General features: G+C 42.0%; 1 protein-coding gene across 4 annotated transcripts in view; it reads right to left on the bottom strand.

The window, feature by feature from the left end:
• Positions 1-25,496, bottom strand: part of PKD1 (polycystin 1, transient receptor potential channel interacting) — a 264,518-nt gene that overhangs the window by 107,163 nt on the left and 131,859 nt on the right. For all 4 annotated transcript variants that reach the window (XR_011022701.1, XM_068244337.1, XM_068244339.1 and 1 more), the window contains exons 14-22: positions 20,533-24,155; positions 18,461-18,610; positions 15,571-15,714; positions 12,720-12,999; positions 11,180-11,393; positions 9,291-9,438; positions 9,042-9,188; positions 8,093-8,237; positions 339-941 (exon numbers count right to left, since the gene is read on the bottom strand). Coding sequence is in view for 3 of the 4 variants with exons in the window: in XM_068244337.1 (XP_068100438.1) it covers positions 339-941; positions 8,093-8,237; positions 9,042-9,188; positions 9,291-9,438; positions 11,180-11,393; positions 12,720-12,999; positions 15,571-15,714; positions 18,461-18,610; positions 20,533-24,155 (5,454 nt within the window). In the remaining variant the exon portion in view is untranslated. The remainder of the gene's footprint in view (positions 1-338; positions 942-8,092; positions 8,238-9,041; positions 9,189-9,290; positions 9,439-11,179; positions 11,394-12,719; positions 13,000-15,570; positions 15,715-18,460; positions 18,611-20,532; positions 24,156-25,496) is intronic.

Genomic DNA, 25,496 nt, shown 5'->3' with positions numbered 1-25,496 from the left:
TTTTGTGAGATACAATTATCATCTAAACATCTAATAAGTTGCATTTATGACCTGCTTTAGGGCTGGTTCACACCTGATGATCTGCAAAGCTCTGCTACTAATGTATCCCTACAGGATCATTCTCACTGCAGCATTTGCGATTTTCATAAATCGTAAACGTGCTGCATGAAGCATTTTGGTGGTGATTGCAATGTGGTTATCATTTTATTCAACGGGAATGACAAATGCAAATTGCACCCAAATCGCATAATTTTCGGGGTTGTGATTTACGAAGTACATTCCGATAATGAACCAGCCATACCTGCACTTTTCTTTGCCATATATTATGAATAACTCACTATCGTGTACTTCATAGGTGATCTGGATGTGAAGGCCTGCATTCTCATTACTGTTCTCCGCCTCGATGTCCACTTTCACCGAGCGACGACTTTCCACTGAAGCCACTCCTGCCGTTATATTTGCCAAACCCGTGTGGTTTGCGACACTGACTGTGATAGCCCTGTCAGAGTCTAGGCTTTCTACAGGGATCTGACTGCCATTACTGGTCTGGAACTCCATAGATGCCACCTTTGTTGAGACCGTATAGTTGCTGATGAAGCCGAAGGGATAAGGATTGGAGTCTACTTGGAACATGACCTGGATGATGTCCGTTAAATCCGGGAAGGTGGTGTTAAAGCCTTGTGGTATGAAGAACTGACAACCTGTTTGGTTACTATAGCAGAGCAGGTTTAGAGGATCTGACCGTTTTCCCATGGCCAAAATCTCTCCTCCTTGTAGGGTCAGAGGCTCCTCATTCAGCACTCTAGACTTCATCAAGATCCTCATGAGATCGGAGGACAGGTTGTAGGCTTCAGAGGCTACCGTCACATTGTTAAAGCCACCACACAGTTTACCTCCACTGTAGATCGAAGATCTGGAGCTCACAACATGGATGACGTCTCCTGTAACAAAATCAGGAAAGTTACAATCATGACAGTAACTAAAAGATAAAAATTCTGAAAAATGTGACTGCTGTTACAACAACACTGTATGACAAAGTCCACATTAGCACCATTTTGCCTTTTTGTTGGTACTTTACCATCAGAGGGGCAACTCTGCGTTAGCTGTGTTTATTTCCTGCTTTCATATTGTCGTTTTACAGGTTTGGCCCTATATTTCTTACACACAGCATTAACAGCCCTATCAATCTCTGCCATGTACTGAGGACCAAAAGTCTGAAACAGCCTGTCTACATGTGGGGTTGATATGGCTGTGTAAAATGTAAAGCTATAGGCATGCTATACACCAGCGGTTCTGAATGCAAGCCTGGCACAAGGGCATAAATAAATAATTTGCATATTCAGTAACGGTGCATTGCGGTTAACAGATGCCCACTTAAAGCTGAATTATCGCAAGTACCTTCTGTTTGTCCCAATATGCAGTGTTCTATGTACTGTGCGCTAAGTCACTAAAATTAAAAATAGATAGAGGTTCACATTTCACTGGTACTTGCCCGCTTCCTTAGGTCAATAACACAAAGTAAACCTAATCTGTAAACTGTACAGAGCATGGCTGCCAGGCTCCCACAAAACTCTTTGTTTAGCGCCCAGGCATTTCCTCTGAAGGTGATAGTTTATTCCCAATTCGTAGTCACCTACAATTAGGAAATACTCAAGGAGAGCGACAGACCAGAAACCAGAGGATATGGGATACTGAGTATCAAGTACCGCAAGGGCCGGTCCGTGATCGGGTAAATCGCTCAGAATCAGAAACTGGGTCTCGCTGTCACTTTGTGTATAGATGCCCATGTGTGGTTTCGCAATCTATGAACCGACTAGAGAGTAGCGTTCTGACTCCAAAGGATTAACCCACACACATACAATTCAAATGCTTGCCACCACGTGCGAATTGGGGCACGACTGTAACTATAATAATACACTGAGAACACTTAACTAACCCTTTGCGGTATGCAGGGATCGGCGCCAGATCTGTCTATCTGTGCCCGATTCCAGCATACTGGTTGTAGATGCAAAATACTATAGAACACAAGGTAACATTTTCGGAGGAGCAAGTACAATTGTGTAAGTTCAGGAACAGGTCATAACCGTTAAAACTATTTTTAGATGTTTTAATAACAGAGGCATTACACACATTTCCATAGACTAGTTAACACATAACACAAAGCATAAAACAAAAGGGGGCAAATCAGAAGGATTAATTAGCTGAGCAGTCCTTTTGAGAAAAATGAAAATAGTCCAGTTCAAATGTAGGCATTGGTATCAGAGTCCTTGAAACAAAGCAAATTATGGAGGTCCGTGTGCCCTGATCTCCTGGAGGGCATGTGTGTGAAGATCTTAGTTGATGAAATGTAGGAGACAAGATGGTCGCTGAAGGACTAGACTTTTATAGAATCTGACTTTGTGTCTTTTCCTAAAAACTGGGTGTGTATAACCCCTGGTGGGTAAGGTAGGCAAAACTTTTTACAGGCAAAAAAATGACACAGTTTATCAATAACCTTTGCCATTTCTGTATGGATTGGCCTACAGTGTATCCAAGGGCAGATTTGTAACATGTGGCCAATGCTTAATCAAATGACACTACATATCGATATGTTAACATGTGCGATCAGCAAACACTGAATAACTCGGTTTCATTAGCAGCTAGAATGCTATAAGTTGGATGAGTTGTTATCCTGATTTTTAGAAACCTTTAGAGAAGGGAGAAAAAGCATTAGCTTCTTGTACATTGAAAGGTAAAACTGACAGTAGCTTTGCTGGGCCGTACGGAAATCGGTGGTGATTACGCACGACTTTCCATAGTGTTCATCACACTGAGCGGGAAGGGTTATTTCCCCGTAGGTACGTACAGTGATTGCAGGTGCTGCAACCCTCCTTTGTGAGTATCCACTACCAACAATTTCAATAATACTAACGATACTACACCATTTGGCTCCTGGTTTTCACTTCACACCCATAGGCACCAGGACTACTATATTTGAGGAATCTGGATAACATTAAAAACTGCTAATTACACACATCATATTTTATTTTAGTTGATAGCTATTTCCTTTCGATCACATGTCCTGAACTATAGCCCCTCTGTCTGATCCAGGTGCTACTTTCTGGTACATCATGGGTTATTGAAAATAAGTTAGCGGGTAGAGCAGATAAGCAAGATGAAAGATTTCAAGCAAGCTGAAAAGAGACCTCTAGCTTTGTGGCCCTTACTGACCAACAGCAGAGACTTGGGATGACCTGTGAATGACAGTAAAATCTGAGCACCTCTTATGCTTGTTAGAAGAGATTTTTAGGGCAAAGGTTGCTTGTGGCATCTGCTAACAGAGATATAATGCCCACGTTGCCTGGTGACAAACAAAGGGGGACACTGGGTGCCTGGTGACAAGACACACTGGACCTCAGGATGGCAGCAACAAGAGATGTGGTTCCAATTGTGCCTGAAAAAGATGGGTGGCCCACGGTGCCTGCTGACAGGGATGGGTGGCTTGTGGTGCCTGCTAACAGAGATGGGTGATCCACGGTGCCTGCTGACAGAGATGGGTGGCCCATTAGTTAGGTAGGTTCCCGCAGTATAGGTTAAATAGGCAGGTTCCCGCAGTTTATTTTTTATAGGTAGGTTCCCCCAGTATAGGTTAGTTAGGTAGGTTCCCCCAGTATAGGTTAGTTAGGTAGGTTCCCGCAGTTTATGTTAAATAGGTAGGTTCCCCGCAGTTTAGGTTATATAGGTAGGTTCCCGCAGTTTAGGTTATATAGGTAGGTTCCCGCAGTATAGGTTAGTTAGGTAGGTTCCCGCAGTATAGGTTAGTTAGGTAGGTTCCCGCAGTATAGGTTAGTTAGGTAGGTTCCCCCAGTATAGGTTAGTTAGGTAGGTTCCCGCAGTATAGGTTAGTTAGGTAGGTTCCCCCAGTTATAGTTTACATAGGTAGGTTCCCGCAGTTTAGGTTAAATAGGTAGGTTCCCGCAGTTTAGGTTAGTTAGGTATGGGCGCAGGAGCGGGGGGGGAGCGGACATAATAGTAATAACTCACCTGCTTCCGCCGAACCCGCGCTGCTTCAATGCCCTTCCTTTTCCGGCATTTATCTCATTAGTAACAGCGCTTCCTGTGATGACATGCGGTACGTCATCACAGGGGGCGCTGTTACTGCGGGGGAACGGATGAAGAAGGTGAGTTATAACTATTATGTCCGTTCCCCCGCTCCGGCGACCCCCCCCCCCTCCTGCCGCACAATAAAGCACCCTGGGCGATTGCACGTATCGCACGCCCATAAAAACGGGGCTGGTATTAAGCATAGATTGCTAACTCTATCCCGGTTTTTGGATACTTCTACCTAAATAAGGAGCCCCTTACAGAGATTTTTATGGAAATAACCTGTATTTATGCCAAATAAAGATTTTTTGTGATTTTTTTTTATACCTTAAGACTTGCAATTTGTTTGTTTTTTATGGTCCTTTCTATACATACAAATTAAGGTTCCTGCCCACAGGACTCTGGCTAAAGTAGCATGGCCAGTTCTGTAAAATGTAAATGGAAACTCCGAAGAAAATCTGAATATTAGTGTGTGTAGTTTAATAGGAGGTTGACCTATGGCTCAATAACTTCTAAAGCAAAGTCTAAAAGCACAAGACAGTGGACCTACATTCAGAAAGGATGCACAAACAACATCCTAATCTGATTGGCTGCTGTGGGGCAAAACTGTTGTCAAGTCTAGCAACTTAATAAACGTGGCGCACCCATTCTGAGCAGCTTAGAGACAGCATAGTGAATGTACTGACATCTGGCCTCTAACAAGTTGTCAGTGGCAGAAAACAGAAGCCAATTTTTTGCATGGCTGAGCCTAATCTCCAGCGCCGAATCACGGCTTGGCTCCAGAATATACAATGAAACGTCTGGCAAATGAAGACGGATCTCTCCTATATCTCTGGAAGGCCAGTGCAGGCCTAGAACTATAAATCTCTTGCCTCTGGGAACCCAGAGACGTCCCATAATTCACCAGGAGTGTTTCTGTATGTTAGCGCTCTGGTTCCAGCCCAGTGACATTATTAAAAGCTCTCATCTCACCACATTCTTCCAGTCTCATTAGTCGGCTTCAATACTCCACCCGCAAAGACGTTGCACTACAACTCCTAAGATTTAAAGTGCCAAGCGTGACATTTTACAAGTACGGTAACTGAAGGGGTATAAGCATGTCTAGCATTGTCCTTTTCCAGCATAGGCCCAATATCAGACATAGTCCAACATAGGAAAAATGACTGCCACAAGGCGCCGCTGTATCAGGATAAAATTCAGTACAGCGTCAGCCACTTCAGTTCAAAGTGTCAGACTAAGGGCTCCATTTACAAAGCATTACCACAGAAAACAGCTGATTTTGCCGGACATCTTATAAAAATTCATGTCACCAAGGCTGCTACCGCATGACCAGCTGAAATTACTGGAAACTGAAGCCTTAATAAGCGGTAAGATTGGAGATTAACGGAGTAACCGGGAGGACAGCCAGGGAGGCAACTGTGTTTATGGGGCTTCGTCTCAGGTACTCTATGAGGGCTGCAATTTTACGCATGAATTGTAAACAGCAGTCATGTCAGTGTGATGTAAAATCCAACCTATTCAGCTCTCACACAGAGAAGTGATTACAGTACATTTTGAGATCTTCAGCATTATACTGCTATCAGCAGTCTTTGTTCAGCCAGGTACAAGTGTTTTGGCTTCTATTTACCATACTCTTTAGGAGAGCAGGCTTGCATTGAACTAATTTAGTTTGAATGCCTCATTTGCATAGGTAAAGCCCTTGCAACAAAGAAATATATAAATAAAAAGAGAAAACAGACAAGTTGTAAGTAGGATTGGTACTATATACTCCCATGTTTATCTCACCACGTTATATGACAGTTCAGGTGTGCTTTACTGAGTGCAGGAGCAGATGGCAGGTATTTTAGGAAATTGTCAGGTAAAAGTAAATCATACTTGGGGGTCGCTGGAAAAATCAGATTGTATAAAAGGCATAGGCCTAGACAAGGGAGGGGGTGAGGGAAGGAGAGGTGGTCTTTGGTGCTACACAAATCATGCTCTTTTTTTTTTTTTCTTCTGATTTCTTCCTTTTTTCATCTTTCTTTAGTTCTTGTGTGACCATAGAACTCAGCACATACTGTGAGACTTGAAGGGAGTTTGAAGCCAAATTAATTTTCTATTGTTAATGTTCACATATGTTAAGCATTAACACCAGAGCTGATTCGCTGCAACAGCGCGGCAGAACGAAGTTTTATCACCCCCAAAATCCCGGGGCAAAATTCTCCCCTCATTTCCTGGAGGAGGCAGAGCTTTGCACTGTAGCTCTGCCTCCAGTGCGTCAATCTCCACAGAACGCTGCCTCTCCCTGCCCCTCTTAATGAAAGAAGACTGAGTGGCAGGGAGATGCGGCGATCTGTGGAGATTAGATTGACTGTACTGGGGGCAGAGCTACAGCGCAAAGCTCTGCCTCTCCAGGGCAGCAAAATCTGCGACCTGGAAAGTCGTGGAATTTTGTCCCAGGATTTTGGGGGTGATAAAACCTCATTCTGCCACGCTGTTGCGGCAAATAAGCTCTGGTGATAATGCTTAACATGTATGGACATTAAAAATAGAAAATTAATTTGGCTTCAGACTGTCTTTAAGTCTTGTACACCTGTACAAGGCATGTCCTACTGCTAGGATCGGGACCTGATCCCTCAGGTGACATTGCAGGGCCGAGGCTGTACAGATGTGTCATTAGCCTGCAGGCTAGCAATGTGTTCAGTTGCTATGCAAGGGGATGGGGCGAACGGCCAGCAAAGCAGCACAGGAATGATGTCACATGGCGGGAGAGGTAAGTGGGGAAAACAATGCTCTCTGCTGAAGAGAACAGCCACTGGCCAGGGTGTTGGAGGCAACGGGGGCTGCAGACACACACATGATGTGACTGTTGTTTACAAATGCCAGCATGCATTGGAGGTCACATCTCTGTAGCCAGACATCTGGAAAGGTGGCTTCATTTTTTTTTTTCTTGATGCCAAAAAGATGGCTGTAAATATTTGTGTAAGAACAGTTTAAAATGTCAGTGTACACATACTAGCAGCTGGTCACCTGGGTGCATGCACGGAGGTGTGAACCGCAAGAAGATGGTGCGCTGCAATGCTATAGTCTGTGCCCTGCGTAAGGATAATTTGGGGTTCCTGCGATAACCCCGAATTACTTCTTCCTTCGATTTGCTACAGCTCGGGAGGTAGAATAGTATTGAACACCGCACGGTAATTCAGTGGCAGCAGGGTCAGCCGTCATTCAGCTCGACCTTTGCCTAACTGACCGGGTGGCATACTAACACGTACGCACCTATACTTTTGTGTGGCTAAAATGTTTTAAAATGAGGCTCTGACCAATAATACAAAGTACTCGAGTTACCAATGTTAGCTCTATAACAAAACAATGTTACGTGAATCATGGGATAAGAAATGGCCCATTGCTAGTCCTCCTTACTCAGTACTTACCAAACTACAGAAAACAACAGGATGACTTTGCAGATAAACAGTTGTGACTCCACTGAGACAGCACTACAACCAGAGAAGATATTTGTTTAACAATGGCAGCCTATCCTTTCCTCCTCCTACTGTGTTGCAGTTATTAGTATTTATGCCACTTTAAGAAAAACCTGAACTAAAAAAGCATGAGGTGATTTTCCATCATATGTGAGAAAAATGATTACTGGACACCGCCCCCCACAGCAATGTACAGACGCCCTCCTCTGCACATGCGTCTCTTGTAGGTACTCTGCCCATACAGTTGCAGCGTGTCATTACACCATGCCCCCAGGTCCCGAATATGAGCACAAATATGTACCGATTTAAACCATGGCAGGGATGTATGAATGAGAGCCCCTGCCAAGAAGATCATAAAAGTGCTGCATGTGCGGAATTACGCTCATCCTTGGAGCAGACCAGGCACTACACATTTCTTGTGGGCGGTAGGACAGGTAAGTATACTGTGTTCTATGGATACGTTATGAGGGCCAGGTGCCTAGCTTTTCTTAGTGAACAGTGGAATATCAGTTTAAATATTTAATACACAAGACTTTTCAGCACACACTCACCCATGATGTTCAGAATATTGTCTGCAATGGTGGTGGGCGTCATCATTCCTTGTGTGGTCTCATTCTGCAGGATGGACATCATGGCCTCAAGCTTGCTCAGAGTTGTCCGCTGGCAAGCGGCACATGCCAGCTCCTTGTTGCCCACCTTGACACAAAAAAATGCCTTCACTTCACAGTACCACAAACTGAGAAACAATGCTGAATCAGGCTAAACCAAACGGCATCGTCAATATGGCAGCCAAAAAGTTATACACACTGAGAGAACACTATAAGGAACACCTGTTCACCTTATTTATGTAAGCACCTAATCAGCTGGCCACACCCTGCTTACGGCAAGTTGGTGGCGACCACTAATGTGTAAGAAATAGGGGACCCCGGGGGAAACACTATCTCCGCTATTTACCAAATAGGTTTAGTAAATTGTGCAAACAGAGGCGGTAGCCAAAGCAAATGCCATGCCCAAATCTCAGCGGCTCAAGACCAGAGACGGAGGTTCCTGGTGTGCAATTTTACAGTTTATTTAATCGATAGTGTTTCCTGCTGGGTCCCCTATTTCTCACAAATAAGTGGTCGCGACCAAATTAGAGAGTTTGCTACAAGCAGTGAGGTGATGTTGGTCTAGGAGGTTTTCTGCTGGATCCCCTCACTAGACTAGCTCCAGTTTGAGTATTTCTGTTACCTAGGTAATGTACGCATTGCTAGTATAAGGCGTGTTACTTGTATAGTGCGTGTTACATTAGCAATGCAATTACTCAATGCTGGTTAGGTCAGTTGCATCACTACTGGTAAATGTGCTGTGTACTGTGTGTGTGTTCTTTTACCAGCATGTAGTGAATATGCCCCAATGTTCCTAATAAAGTGCTCACTGTGCGGCTGAAACAAAAATATAAAAGAATAGCCTTTACCACAAGGATTTCAGAGAGCAGTTTTGCTGAAATGATTGCCTTACCGTACACTGCGCCAGGGCAGCTGCTATCTGCCGTATGTCATCCACAGTGTTCACTTTCAAAGAAATAAGGGCATCAGTGATCTTCTTGCGCACAATTCCCAGATTCAGCTTGTTGATCTCTTCCTGTTTGCTGGCATCCCTCTCATACTAAGAACAAGCACAATCTTACTTGCCTAAAAGGTTTCTTACAGAACAAATATGTCTTTTAGTAGACATAAAAAAACATGAGAATACACACAAGATGTTTACCTCGTTGAGAACCGTGATAAGAGCCAAGGAATATTCAGCCACATGTTGGGGGTCTCCTTGCTTTAACAGTCCCTGCAGGAAGCTATCTGTAAAATTGTGAAAGTCCTGTCCAAGACTAGGCATATCGGGCATGGAAATTACCAGGGAGCTGGAGAACAAAAAAAGGGAAAAAAATTACCTGCCGTTAAAACTGAAATAGAAGTTTTGTATATAATACTCTTTCAGATAGAAAACTATAGCAGAGGGATGGGAAGGACCCAAGCAGAGGGATGGAGGGAACTCAAGTAGAAGGATGGGAGGAACTCAAGACAAGGGGTGGTTGGAACTCAAGCAGGATGGGAGGAACTCAAGCAGAGGGATGGGAAGAACTTGAGCAGAGGGAAGGGAAGAACTTGAGCAGAGGGAATAACTTGAGCAGAGGGAAGGGAAGAACTTGAGCAGAGGGAAGAACTTGAGCAGAGGGATGGGAAAAACTGGAGAAGAGGGATGGGGAAAAACTGGAGCAGAGGGACGGGAAAAACTCAAGCAGAGAGATGGGAAGAACTTGAGCAGAGCAAAGGGAAGAATTGGAGAAGAGGGAAAGGAAGAACTGGAGAAGATGGGTGGGAAGAACTCTAGCAAAAAGATGGCAAGAAGTGGAACAGAGGAATGAAAAGAAATCGAACGGGATGGGAAGAACTTGAGCAGAGGGATGGGAAGAAAATGGAGCAGTATGAACCAAAATGGAAAAGATGGACGAAGAGCAAGGAAGGGAAGGAAAGAGGATGAAAAGAAAAGGGACAGAAAGAAAGTAGAAGGAAAAAAATGGGTCTACATGGAAATAAGGAGAAAGTAGGTAAATGAAGGGAACAGGAAGAGTTAATAGTCAAGAAAAAGATAAGTAAATGTTTGAAGAATATCTAAACTGTTGATGTCTTTTTAAATACAAGATATTTGTATGTTCCCATCTGAAGGTGTGATTGGCTATATACCTTTATTTTGTCTCTGTGAAGTCTACAGGCAGGAAGTGGAAATATTTTACACAGTAAAGGGATATAGATAATCATGCATCTAAAGCAAACATAGAAATATATTTTATTAAAGACACTTTTGCATTAATGAACACTTTAAAGGACGGGAGAAGGTGTGGACAGGAAAGAGAGAAGAGTATAGAGCAGGGGTGTCGAAATCAAATACAAAGTGGGACGAAATTGAGCTCTGGGATCAAGCCGCGGGCCGACCTCAATGTCTAGTGGCCCCCTCTCTCCCTAATAAAGTTCCCTGGTGTCTAATAGCCCCCTCCATCCCCTATAAAGTTCCCTGATGTTTAGTGGTCCTCCCTTATGTATACAATTCCCTAATGTTTAGTGGTCCTCTCTCCCCTATACAGTTTCCTTGTGTTTAGTGGCTCTCTCCATCCACTATACAGTTTCTTAGTGTCTAGTGCCCCCTTCCTTCTACTATACAGTTCCCTGGTATCTAGTGCTGCCCCCCTCCCCCATATGGCTTCCCTGGTGATCTAGGGCTTACCATCCAATATAGCTTCTATGGTGGTCTAGAGTGGGCCAAACATAATGTAAACTAGGGAAACCACCTGAGGGCCAAATCTGATGGCTTTGAGGGCCAAATTTGGCCCGCGGGCCGGAGTTCAACATTTATGGCATAAAGGGAGGAGAAAGGATTGAACTGGGATAATACAGAGGTGAGAGGAAAATTTTGAAATAGAGGAAGCGAACAAGAGGGAGAAAAAAAGAGGATAGAGGAATGAAATAATTTTGGAGAAAAAAACCAAGACAAGTAGAAGAATAGAATGGACAAAAAATATAAGAAAAGGAGTGTGTAGTACACCAAGTGTAGGAAAGGAGTGGATAAAGAAAGTAAGGAAAGAAGGTCCCTCAGGATGCACTTACTGGTTTAATGCCATGGCAGTTGCTCCCTGTTGGTCCTGCACTAGTATGGAAAGCTCCACCACATAGTTGGACTCGCGGTAGCCAACAGGTAGGACAGTGCTGTGCTCTGAGCGACTACCCTTGTAAACCCAGAAATCATCACAGTGACCAGCCCGGCAACGCTTGGCTCTGATAATGAACACCAGGGCCACCTCATCTTCCGTATCTCTCCAACCTACAAAAATGTGACCAATAAGACACAGAGCTTGTCTAGGCTGACATGCAGAATATGGTTATAGTGACATGTGAAAAATAAAACTTATGATATAATAAATTGTATATGTAGTACGAATAATTAATAGAACATAAGTATCAAAGAAAAGAGTCTCATTTTTATTTTTGGTTATGCAGCTTTATTTTTATAACATTGCATTATTCTTTATAATTTGCAGTGTACAAACTACAATCTGTATTTTAAATGATTAAACGGAGCAGAACTAATGACCATTTGAATGCACTGGCAGAAGAACCTTAAACAAGAAACCCGTGAGAGACAGGTTGAGATAAGTGCTTCAGTAAACAGCACTGTAGGGGGCCTTGGGGAGCTCAGAGAAACTCTTTTGTATAGATAACAACCGAAGTTTATTAACTTCCTGTACCGGAAACATTATTAGGCTAGGTCCACACTAGGTCTGTGACAGATCGGATCCGTTTGAAACGGATCCGGTTTGTTTTTGATTGCTTTTTTTCCCTCCGTTTTGACTTTTTGTGCAATTTTGGTGCATACGTTTCCAGTCCGTGTAAACGTCCAGTCCGTGTAAACGTCCAGTCCGTGTATACATCTAGCGATGTATGGGCAGATTCGACCAAGAGACAGATCTCTCTCTAATGGAATCTGAAATCGATCCGGAATTGGCCTTGTGTGCCCTGCATCCGCTGCCTCGCTGCTGTCCCCTAAAGAAAAATGTGCCCTCGGTGCCCCGTATAAAATATACATTACCTTTCCGTGGCCTGCGTTTGTCCCCCGCTGGTTTCCGGGATTCCTCCACTGCATACACATGCGCCCCACGTGGTTTCCTATTAAAGGTGCACTTGTGACGTCACACACACGCCCTTACTAGAAAACCACGTGGGCCGTGTGTATATGGAGCAAGGAGTGTGCCCAGAGTAGCGGAGGGACAAGCGCAGGCCACGGACAGGTAATGTATACCTTGCACTGGGCACATTTTTCATTGGGGGGACAGCGCCGGGGGTTTTGTCACTTTCGGCACGAAATTGCATGCAGTTACCGCCGCACACCCGATTAAGCAAGTCGGCCCAACATCTTGCAGCGTGCGCAATCGGCAATGCGACCAATTTTCATCCCCAAATTGGTGGCCTTGTCGGTCGGGCATGCACATGGTGGCACAGATTTTCCTCCAATTCGATTAAAATAACTGAATCAGTATGGCCACCTTTAGCTGTACTACACACACAATTCATTATATCATAAGTTTATTTTTATTTCTGATTTCATTTATCAGTATTTGAGGCCGATGTTTGACGTATTAAACACACTTGCCTGTGCAGTTAAATTGGACCAGTGTGGTCAAAGCATGAATAGTGTCATTGGGAAAGATCCTGCAGCTTCCTCCATATGGGGGGCTGTTTGGGAGAAGATCGATGGAAGCAAAGCCCTCCCTATCCATTGTGGAGCCACTGACGTGAAGAGTGAACGTGTACCCCTCTCCATCCTTCAATACGCCCTGCCTGAGCACCAGATTCATCTCCCGGTCTCCGGTGGTGGTGGTTGTGGCATTAAGGACCAGAGTCTTGTTACTGAAGCTTTGAGCGGTCCACCTCTGTAAGAAAATACATGACCACAACTATGTTGAAAGTGCAATAATACATGTATATACCTATACAAATTAAAAAGTCAGCAGCCAACACAGGCAGGTTTTTTACATGTTGGCAGCAATAACTCGTCCCTGTACAAAGGAGGATGGGAATTCAGAGACCACCAAATTATCATTGTGAAACAACCGTGATTGGACAAATTTTTTAAGATAGTTTACTGATTCCCACCAGACAGGGTCTTAGGAGGTCCTGCAGACATACGGCTATAGCCCGGTCTAAATGAAAACAATTGGATTAGGCAATGTGCCTTCACATCTAGCAATAGGTTCTCTTTGTTCTGCTTGCAATCATTTTGCTCTGCTTGCAACCATTAAAGTTGAGTAACATTTACAATCCTCTTACTGTTCTGTAGCCTCACCATGTGACTTGTCCTAAAATAAAGGAGCATATACATGCATAAAAAATTACTGTTGTCTGCAGGGATTGGGACACAATCGCAGGTGGAAGTAGGGACAACATCGCAAGGCACGATGGAGCGCCTTTGAGCAGAAGGGGTAAGTTTACATGTGAAAGTGTTAAAAGGAGGAGTAAAAAGCATACAGAAAATGTTACAGGATGAGACTATAGAGAAGATGATGTCACAGGAAGAGGCTATACAGAAGATGATGAGATCACCGGATGAGACAATACTCAAAAAGATGATTTCACAGGATGAGACATTAAAGAAGAAGATGATGTCGCAGGATGAGGTAATATAGAAGAAGATGATATCATAGGATGAGACAATACAGAAGATGATGTTACAGGATGAGACTATACAGAAGACGAGGTCACTGAATGAGACTATACAGAAAATTATGTCACAGAATGTGACAATACAGAAGATGATATTGCAAGATACAGCTATACAGAAGAAGATGATGTCACAGGATGAAACTATACAGATGAAGATGACGTCACAGGATGAGATTATACAGAAGATGATGATGTCACGAGATGAAACAATACAAATGAAGATGATGTCACGGGATGAGACAAGGCAGAAGATGATGATGTCACAGGATGAAACAGTAAGATGATGTCACAGGATGAGACTATACAGAAGATGTTGTCACAGGATAAGGCAATACAACAGAAAATGATGTCAGCTGATTTCGGCACGCGGCTCTGAGAGCCGAGCGCCAAAACTGGGCGCCCCATAGCAGCAATGAGAAAGCCGGAAGTCCGGCGAAACGTCGGGGTAACTGCCTGCCTCACGCATGGGACGCCACGCCGTCCCGACCCCGCTCACTCACCCACTGTGACCCTCTCCATCGGTCTTTACTCGCCACCCCACGCTGACATCATGGATGGATGATGTGGATGCTGTCTGGATATCAGCCATGAACCCACCTGGCTTCTTATGACCTTGGACACTGTCAGCCTGCAGCACTGGGAGAAACCTCATGCCATCACATGCTGTGGAGTGAAGGTCCTGCCTTTGGGAGTGGGTGAGACAAGCTATGTACTGCTATAATCCATGCTTCTATGCCATGTGCAGTGTGAAGTTGGCTTTGGGACTGCATTTTTGACCACAAGTTCTAGTCACGGATGTATGAACTGTCATGAATTGTTGCCATACCAGCTTCTTGCTTGTTGGATCTCATGCTGCTGTACTAACATCGCTTGACTATTAAGGAGATCATTGATTTATCAATATTGCTGGATTGAGCTGGATGAATATTAGATATGTCTCCTGCATGTAAATGACTGATTCGCTTTCTGTCTCGCTGTGTTACTTATAACAAAACTCTTCATGACCACGCAAGCTGTCGCTGAAACTCTGTTTCTTTTTGCTAGACAAACTGCCAAAATCCATAGCTGCCGGCGTATGAGTGTAGTGCAATTGTGGTGATTGATGTGGTTGTCGTGACGGGGTGGCCATCCCCTGTAATTTTATAAGATATATTTTTTTATTTTTAGTTTTTCATTTTTTATTTTTATTATTTTTTTCTTTTTTCATCTCTTTTTCAGTAATTAATAAAATTTGATACAATTTTGATATATAATCGTTTTTGATGTTTATTTGACCGGGGGGTGCATGTCCCACCATCTACTGTTCACACAGCCACATTTGCGATTATTGCTATGCTGTGTGGGTCGTGTAGCAGTAATTCGGGGCTCTGGCGGCTGCCAGACCCCAAATTACATCTCCCTCCAAGTTGCGACAACTTGGAGGGGGAATAGTATTTAACGCTGCCTCGGAGTTTAGCGGCAGCGGTGAGAGCCATCATTCGCCACTCACCGCGCCGAAATAAGATGCACCAACAGGATGAGACAATACAGAAGATTATGTCACAGGATAAGATTATACAGAGCAAAAGGCTACAACACAGAAGACTTATAGAAGTGATACAAAAATAAAGTGAAGAGGAAAGAAAAGTAAAAAAACAAATGTTATTACTATTTTTTATAAATATTTAATTGTTGTCTAACATCAATTGAAGTTTTCAATTCAGCCCACATGAATTTTACTTGTCAGGTACACGATTTTATCTCAGCCATTCAACTAAGATACTAAATGCATCTTGTCTTACCCCAGTCCAATTGTCCTCATGGCAGTTGGTGCAGGAACCTTCCAGGTAGACGTAGGAGCTTGCACTCACTTCATACACAGATTGAGCCTTACATGAGACACACTTCAGAGATACGATGGGCACACTGCCCCTTTTAATTAACACCTATGATTATAATAATAATTCCAATGATAATATAAGAGAATTGACAAGCTGAATAATGAATAAGTTGACAGAATTCATTCAAACACAAAACCATATGAATAAAAAAATATAACAAACACAGCATGCTTCATCTGCAGTTTGCCAACACCAAAGCAACTCATGCTGATTCAGGTAATAGCATTAATGATTAAAGGAAACCAGAGATGAAGATACATACAAGATTTATACCGTAACTTTCACCAGTTGTGGGCAGTTGTACGCATGCACAGTGTGCCTGCGCAGTACTATTTTCCCCTGGAGAGAGACGGAGGGGGCTCACTGCGCATGCTCAGACTGGCCGCGACTGGTGAAGTTATGAGACCCGATACTGGCAATAGAGAAGACTGAGGACAGCGGCGTGGGGGCTCTCTGTGCAGATGGGGCTGGAGGAAGCCCCAGGTATGTATAAATGTTGTATGTATCTTGGTCTCTGGTACGCTTTAAGGGCCTGTTTCCAATAGAACTGGATTTGACAGTTTTCCACGCGTGACATCGGATGCATAAATGCAGCCTACTGCATCCCAATAGCATGCGGGAATGTCTACAAAAAAACAAAACAAAAAGATCCAACAAAATTGGATACGTTTCAGATGACAATTGACTAGTAACTGGAGGTGCCCAAAGATTATAAAATAATTAAATACGGCTTGAAAAGAAGGTAGGGGTCGGCTTGCCTTTACAGGGGCGCTATGGCGAAAAACTGTAAAATTGAAAAAATGTGCAAACATATACAAATAAGAAGTACGTTTTTTCCAGAGTAAAATGAGCCATAAATTACTTTTCTCCTATGTTGCTGTCACCTACAGTGGGCGGTAGAAATCTGACGGAAGTGACAGGTTTTGGACTATTCCATCTCTTCATAGGGGATTCTCGGGGAATGATTTATTTTCAAAAGCACTTAGTGAATGGCAGCTGCTCTGTCCAACTGCCAAAAAATTGTGCAGCGAGCAGGGAAGCTGGCCAGCATCATTGTTTAAATCCTTTTTAGGGAATATCTTTATAAAGAATAAAAGCCTTGCTGAGAATCCCCTATGAAGAGATGGGCTAGTCCAAAACCTGTCACTTCTCTCAGCTTTCTACTGCCCACTGTAAGTGACAGCAACATAGAAGAAAAGTAATTTCTGGCTCATTTTACTCTGGAAAAAAATTACTTCTTATTGGTTTATGTTTGCACCTATTTTAAATTTTACAATTTTTCGCCATAGTGCCCCTTTAATGATGACAACTGTTTGGTATATTTTGACTGTTTATTGGAAAGGACAAAGGGCAAAAGTTGTTTGTCCTTTTCAATAAAAACAGTCAAAAAATATTGAACAGGTGTCCTACCTTTTTCTAAAGCAGTTATTTTAGACTCTTTGGGTGCCTCTTGTTACTAGTAACTTGTGGTTTCACCCTGGTTGGGGGTTTGAAAGTTTAGATTTTATAATTTTAATATTAAAAAATTTAAAAAATTTGGGGGGGGGGGGGGGGAGAAGCCACCACACTACCACGCTAAAGACTGATTGGAGATGATACTTCCCCACAAGTGATCACACTGGTTGCATGTTAAAAGGACTCTGAGCACCTCTCATGGGCATACCTTTAAGACTGATCAGTACTGCAAAGTACATCTAAGCCCGAAGGGTTGAAATTTTTTTACATCCGAGCAACTTTCACCCCCCATTCATTTGCCAATAACTTTATCACTACTCATCACAATGAATTGATCTATATCTTGTTTTTTCCGCCACCAATTAGGCTTTCTGTGGGTGGTATATTTTGCTAAGAGCCACTTTACTGTAAATGCATTTTAACAGGAAGAATAAGAAAAAAATGGAAAAAATTCATTATTTCTCAGTTTTCAGCAATTATAGTTTTAAAATAATACATGCCTCCATAATTAAAACTCACGTATTGTATTTGCCCATATGCCCCGGGTATTTCACCGTTAAAATTATGTCCCTATCACAATGTATGGCGACAATATTTTATTTGGAAATAAAGGTGCATTTTTTCCGTTTTGCGTCCATCACTGTTTAGAAGCCCATAATTTATTAAATCATATTGATATACTCCTTTGACATGAATATTTAAAAAGTTCAGACCCTTAGGTAACTATTTATGTTTTTTTTTTTTTTTTTATTATTGTAATTTTTTTTTTTTTTTATGTAAACTTGTATGTGGGTATTTTTTGGTGTGGGAGGTAAACAGGGTTTTTTTTTAATATATTTATATGTTTATTTGTAATTTTTTTTCTTTTTAGGTGCAATTTGCTATTTGGCCACAAGATGGCCAGAATCAAAAAGTCCTGGGAGCGATCGATCTCGCTCCCAGGCAGAAGAAAGGAGCCCAGAGCTCAGAAAAGCCGCAGCGTCTGAAGAGACGCTGTCGGCTTTTCTCCGGGGGGGGTCCGATCAGCGAAAGGGATTTATAATCCCTTTCACTGATCGGTGGGCTAACGGGCAGCAGCGGGGGCGCGCACGGGGGGGCCCGCGGGAGCGCGCGCGACCCACGGGAGTGCGCGCAGCCCAACTGGACGAGAAATCTCGTCCAGTTGGGCTTAGGTGGTTAAAGATGCATACCATTCTGTAGCTTGTGCTCTCCTCTTTCATTTGATGCCTAAATCGCTGTTCTACACCAAAGAGTTTTCATTCGATTTCAATTTAAAAATTGCGGCTGTCATTTTGGCTATGTTATAACTTCCGCAAATCAGCATACATTTACGCACCGTTTGATTGGTTGACTCCGCATTTCTTCCGGGCTTGCTGACAGTCAAAAAGAATGTGTACTCAACATCTGGATGTAGCTTTGATTCAGGGATGGACAATTCCCCAAGCTCAGACATAACGTCAGAATTGCAGACAGTATTCTCCAACTTCTGAAAGGATAGCAGAATGAGAATTAAATCAATAAAGATAGCCATACATCTAGCGTTTTTGATTCCCTTGACTAAGCGATCAGCTTTTTTGGGTGATCAACTTTAGTGTGGCCGAAAGTCGATCAACTAGTGGCCTACACACTACAAGCGAGATCCTATGCAATTCACCTTCACTAATCGATCTGACCGTTGTTCTGAGAGCTTGTTCAATTAAAACAGCGTAGCTTCAATTCAATACATCGCGTGATCATTGTGCCAGTGTTCATTAAAATAATACTTTATCAAATGTGTACTATAATCATTCCAAGTGCTTATAACAACAACAAAAAATCTCCCATATTCCCACTAAAAAGCAAACAGGAACAACAGTAACATTTCCCATATTCCCACTAAAAAGCAAACAGGAACAACAGTAAAATTTCCCATATTCCCACTAAAAAGAAAACCAGAACAACAACAATAAAATCTCCCATATTCCCACTAAATAGGAACCAGTGCTTAGTTAATAAAAACAAATAAATACAAATGATCTATATGTGTGTGTATCTACAGCCTTGGCCTAACCTCCTGAATTACTTTCTAAAATGCCCCGAGACTACTTTGAAATATTTGTTTTGGTACGAGAATATATGCCATGCAGTACATGTAAATATATGTCATGCAGTACATGCAAGTTTGTGTGTACTCATAGTGTACAAGTGAACACAGTGTGTGTATGTATGCATGTATGTGTGTGCACTATGAGTATAAGGGCAGGTAGGTCAGGGCATGGGCGTATGTAAGTAATATAGAGCCTGTGGTAAACACTGGGGGAGGAAAAGTCCAAAAAATACAGTAACCTGCTCTGAGGTGTGAGTGACTGGGAGGCATGGCAGAGTAGCACAGGTGAAGGCACGGTGCCCTTGGTGCTGTGGCGCCCATGGCACGAGCCATGCCTGCACTCTTCTAGATACGCCTCTGGATCAGGGCAGTTTATCTCTTAGTGATGAGCTGACTTTAACAGTTTTTTTTATTTTTATTTAAATACTTTCTTTTTTATGTAGCAAAAGGTTGTGCGCTCAATAATGTCGATCTATTTTGGCTACAAAATTGATGAAAATTACGATCGGGAACATTGATCTTTGGCAGCTTTCTAATCACTAGTCCTGCAATGTGTTCTCAAATAAGACCCCATTTTCATACAGATTTTAAATTATTGAGCTTTATAGCATTGATGAAATACCTGGTACACTGTGTTCTATCAGCCAATGCGGTACATACATTATACATTACTTTTCCCCTATTTTGCAGTCACTCACAGTAAAGGTCTGACAGATCTGACATGTTTTGGACTAGCCCTTTTCCTCTTGGAGAATTCTTAGTATAGCCTTTATTCTATACAAAAGCACTATCTGGTAAGGATATACAAAAAGATGCCAGCCAACCTCCGTAGTAATTTGCACACAATTTTGGTGGTTGGACTGTCAACTCCATTACAGTAAGTGCTTTTGAAAATAAAAAAAAAACTCCTTCCACATGAGGAGATGGATTAGTCGAAAACCTGTCAGATTTTTACTGCTTACTGTAAGCAACTGGAGGAACAAAGGAAACAAATCATTTATAGTGCATTTTAATCTGGGAGAAATGTACTTTTGTACATATGTATTTTCATTTTTTTAATTTTTCACAATAGTGGTCATTTCATGAACCAACTCCACAGTCCTGACATTATGACTTTTTTTCCTTGTCCATGATTTCAGTCGGTATAAAATATAGGTTGAACTTAATTGCACTCTGAATAAGGAAAGCTACCTGAAATCAAAAAAAATTGCACTTGCACACATAATTATGTGCCTCCCCACTGATAGGTAAAAACAAAGTAATATGTTCACAAAATTTGAATAAATCAGAAATTATGATATATGGGAAAAATAATCTCTTACCTTTGTGAAGATTGTACAAGACCATTTATATGCCAGTGGAGTCTGCTCATCCTCTTCTAGGTTTGGGTCATAAGATTTTTTACCATCCAAGATTAAGTCTCTGTTACTTGACCAGACTCGATAAGATCCACCATCAATGATAGGCACCAGTCTGCTGGGCATCATGGTCACATTGGCACAGCTGCTTCTAGAAAGAGGAGTGTCTCCGAAGGTCACTGAGAAGACAAAGCAGTAGTTTCCAATGTCCAAGGCAAGTTTAGGCACTACAAGTTGGGGTCGACTCACATCCATATTCTGAATGTGAACTTTATCGGAGTCATGGTAGCTGAGGCAGTTAGGCGCTTTATAGATCTCCCACAAATGCTTTGTTTGATAGCTGAAACACCGACGCAAATTGATTTCTGCCTCAATATAATTCTTCTGAGACCTCCTCATGATCACTTGAGTAGGTAACTCCAGTTGAACTTCTGGCTCCTCACATTCCAGAATCCTGGTGGTGACAGTCATATCAGCAATCAAAAAGCTAATCAGGTTGGAAGCATTGACTCTGACTAAAAAGTCTCCTGGGCTTAGGTAGGTATGGTTAACAGTTGCTGTATACGTCACCACAGGAGCGGTATAATCTCCAAATGTCCACTCAAAACGAACATCCCGTGGGATGGAAAGCAAAACACTGAATGTGGCAGTTCTGTTGACAAAGGTGTTGATGGGTACCAAAGTGACATTAACAATCAGCTCTTGAATTTTAATCTCTTGGGAGATGTTCCGACTCCCTAGAGCATTTGAGGCACTCAGGTTGATTTTTAAAAGACCAGCTCCGAAAGGAGTATAAGTTACATTCCTGCCTGCCAAGCTGGTTGGTGGATAGCCCTGCAAATCAAAATGCCATGTGTAGGCAACCAATGAGCCATGAGTGACCTCAGCTCTGAAGCTCTTCTCAACTCGGGCAGGCAAAGCCGCTTCACAGCAGTTTACAATTTTTAAGTTCTGTATTGCTTCAAGCACAGAGATCATGACAGTATCTCGCTCTTCGCTTACCTCATTGTGTGCAACTACAGTCACAGGATAGCCACCAATTTTGGTGAATTCATAGGTGTAACTGGTGCTATTAAGTACAATAGAAAAATCTCCATTTATAGTGAGCTTATAGGTTACTGCAGTGCCAGCCGCCAAGGTGATGTTAAATGTGACTTTCTCACCAGGTTCCACCACCATCTTGCTTACCAGTAATTTTAAACCACTTATCCTATCTTGGACAGTAATGTTTTTATGTGCAACCTCCCAGCTCACGTTGTTGGATGCGTTTAATCCGACTGTATAGAATCCTGCGGTGTTAAAAGGCACAGCAACTGTCCTTCCTTCTTTGATTCCATCTGGAACACTCCAAGTCCAGGACACATTGGTGCCATGTTGCACACTTCCAGTAAGGACCACATGCGTTTCTGTTGGGACATAATCAGTTTTATGGCTAAGGCTTGTTATGATTAAGCCTTCAACTGGTTCCTGGACGAAGATGGTGATAGTTGCGTTGACTGAACCTAACGTGTTGTTGGCAATTGCAAGCACTTCTTTGGGATTGGGACTTGAAAAATTAAAAAAAACAAAGGATTCATACGTGAACCAAACCCTATTTTCCTCTAGATACCAGGTGTACATTACCCCTGAACCACTACTCAGACTCATACTAATATTAATGTTTGTGTTGACAGCAACTGGGTTAGGATAAGCATAGAGCTGAACTTGACCAAGACTTTCCACAAACACTACACTCGTATTGACACTTGCATTCCCCAACATATTTACAGCTTTCAGGACAATGGTATAGGTTTCTGGCTGCAGACTTATGAATTGATAGATCTTCCCAGCACCATTCTGAACTATACTGTCATTTTTTATTATAAACCAACTGTAAGAAATGTTTGTCCCATCTTTGACCATGGCCTGGAGAGGCAGACTTTTGTTGGTCGGGAAACAGCAATCGTTGACCAAGTCACCTGTGACAATCTGCAGCCCTTCGATTACTTCCAAGACATAGATAATTATGCTATCTTGCATGGAACCCAGTTCATTCCAAGCAGTCACTATCACATTAAATGTTCCTATTGACTTGAAGGTGTAAGAAGTAGTGGAATCACAATGTATTGGTGAACACCACTCACACAATATCCAGGAGTAGCGAACATCATCCCCTTTCTGAAGATATGCCGTGAATGTCACCGATCCATTCAAAGGAACCACTGTTCTGCTTGCATTCATAGTCAGCCCCTGAATCCTAGTCATGACTGTGACATTCATATGGGTTGTGGTAGAACTTACACTGTTATAGCTATACAAACTAATAGTGAAGTTTCCTGTTCTATTGTAGACATGAGCAACTGACTGCCGTTGGTCGGTGAAGCCATCTCCAAAATCCCAGTGATGCTCAACTTTTGTCCCACTTCCTATAGCTTCAAATATGTACAGCTGATCTACTTCTAAAACCCTGCTTCCATTGTATGCAATTTTAACTGTTTCAACAGGCTCCTGAACATCTACCAATGCTGTTCCATTGTTTGAAGATACATCATTGAACACATACACTGTGACTTGATATACACCTGGGACCTTGTAAGTAAAACTGATTTCTGTTCCACTACCTCTTTTTGAGCTATTGGCCCCAAAGTCCCAAATGTATTTGTATTGGTACGGAGGAAAGACAATCACTTCAAAGTGACTTTTGTTACCCAAGATAACATTTTGCAGAGCAGGCAGTAGAGTAACATTGACAATCTCGGGTTCTATGCAGATGTTGGTATAGTAGTTAGCTTTATTGACCTGGCTGGAGACAATTAAGCAAAGTGGGAAAATTCCACTCTTTAAAAAGTTATAAGTCACTGAATGAATACCAGACATAGTGATGTTTTCAAGATCCCATGTGCAATTTAGTGAATCAAAAATCCAAGTAAAATTATAATTTTTATAGTCTCCTGTAACGTCAGCAGTTAAGGTGACATTTGGGTTTTCCTTTATGCAAGCAGATGGTTCTATTTTAAGAATTTGTAAGACATAAACTTTGACTTGGAGTATTTCGGACAAAGAGTTTACTGGGTTTCTTGTAGTGACATTAACAGTGTAATTGCCATCTTTGGCGTATGTGTAGTTTATAAAAGGCTCATTACTCTCCAATAAATTGCCATCCCCCATGTCAAAGGTCCATGTGATGTAGTCTCCACTCGTGACTGAAGCATTAATGATTGTTTGTAAACCAACTTCAGTGGGATCATCAGAAGTAACAACCAAACCCGTGATCTCTTCATAGACTTGGAAGATGTCCATACTCCACAATTCACAAACGTCATTCATGGCTCGAACACTGACATTGTATACGCCAGATCTAATATAGGTATGGTTCACAGTTGGGTCACTGCTGTTAAGGTCATTACCATCACCTAAGTCCCAAAAGAAGAGGACTCCAAAAGCAGATGGCTCAGCTACCACTTCAAAAAAGACTGGTTGGCTACTGACCAATACTTCAGATTTAACTTGAATAGTCAAGTTGGTCAAGATGCTCTGAACTTGCAAAGGTATCACCTGCGACATGTTCTCATATTTGTTGAACACAACCAGAGTCATATTGTAGAAACCTGCAGGAGATACAACATAAAAACAATTGATAAGATAGTGAAATTTTAAGTGACCCATTCACTCACTCACATCAAGATCGTGAAACAAGACATTCATTTAGCTTCCCTACACTTTTAATGTCAAATCACTTTGATTTTATACAAATAAAGGAACCCTTAGGAAAACTAGTTCTAGTGTTCCATTGATCATTCCACTGTGTGTTTACTCATCTATGTAGCCATCAATATTAGTTATTATACAATGTTTGTAATAGTCAATTTTTAGACAGAAAGCTATTTATGTATAATATTTTGATAATCACTACACAGTGTTATATGCTACAATTGTTGACATTAGTCTGTAAGTCTGGCCACATTAATAGGTTGGTGATAACATACTTTTTTTTTATTTATATGTGATGAATAATATAAATAACATTCTGCAGTTAAGCAATATATACTGGTCAGATCTCTCTTTTTCTTTTTTTGTTTCTAAAGGTACGACAAAAGCCTGCACCTTCATTCATCTCAGTTGATCCAGATTAAGGTGAAAAACCCTTACAAGACTTGGAGGAATTAGCCCAAAAAGGGGAAAAAAATCCTTCCCGACTCCAGATGGCAATCAGATAAAATCCCTGGATCAACACCACTGCATGCAATGTCTTTAATCATTTCTTGGGATTGATTGCCACAACAGAGTTACATGAGCGTGTCCCCAGAGCACAAGCAGTATTGTTGTCTGGGGGACTTTCAAAAAGCATCCCAGAAATTCAGCATAAACAGGAAATGGCCCAGAATGCACCTTAAAAGCCGTCAGGGTAGCATATTTATCTGGACTTCATTGGGTATCTCCTGGCACTAAAGAACGGTGGTCTCATCTCATTGAAATTATTTGATTTGGCAGTCAAACATGCAACAAATGTCAATACCGTATTACATATCGGTCATATTTTTTTTATTTTTCTGACACTAGTCTAAAATATGGACGAGCAGAAGAATTTCGGCTTTACGTTTTTTTTGTGCCAATTCTGACCTAGTCCAGTTCCTAGTCCAGAAAGCTGGAATTCCCACAAAAAGTGTGAACACAGATTCTGACATTTTGCACTATGGTGCTCCAAACAAGCTATCATCACTAATTTTCTATGAAGAAAACATATCACTTATTTATTTAAAAAAAAAAAAAAAATGTACTTTGTGCAAAAATCAACTTTAATGTTTTGTCAGTTAAACATGTTTTTTAAAACTTGTTGGGGTTTGGGATTGTAGTTTTCTATGTGTCATTTGGTGGGTATATGATCAAGATGTTCATCACTGTAACTTGGATGGCACCTGGTCAACCTCAATCCCTACGCTGATGCTTCA

Source organism: Hyperolius riggenbachi, chromosome 7 (assembly GCF_040937935.1).
Source record: "Hyperolius riggenbachi isolate aHypRig1 chromosome 7, aHypRig1.pri, whole genome shotgun sequence".
Classification (NCBI taxonomy): Eukaryota; Metazoa; Chordata; class Amphibia; order Anura; family Hyperoliidae; genus Hyperolius; species Hyperolius riggenbachi.
This window is presented reverse-complemented; position numbering and strand designations above follow the sequence as displayed.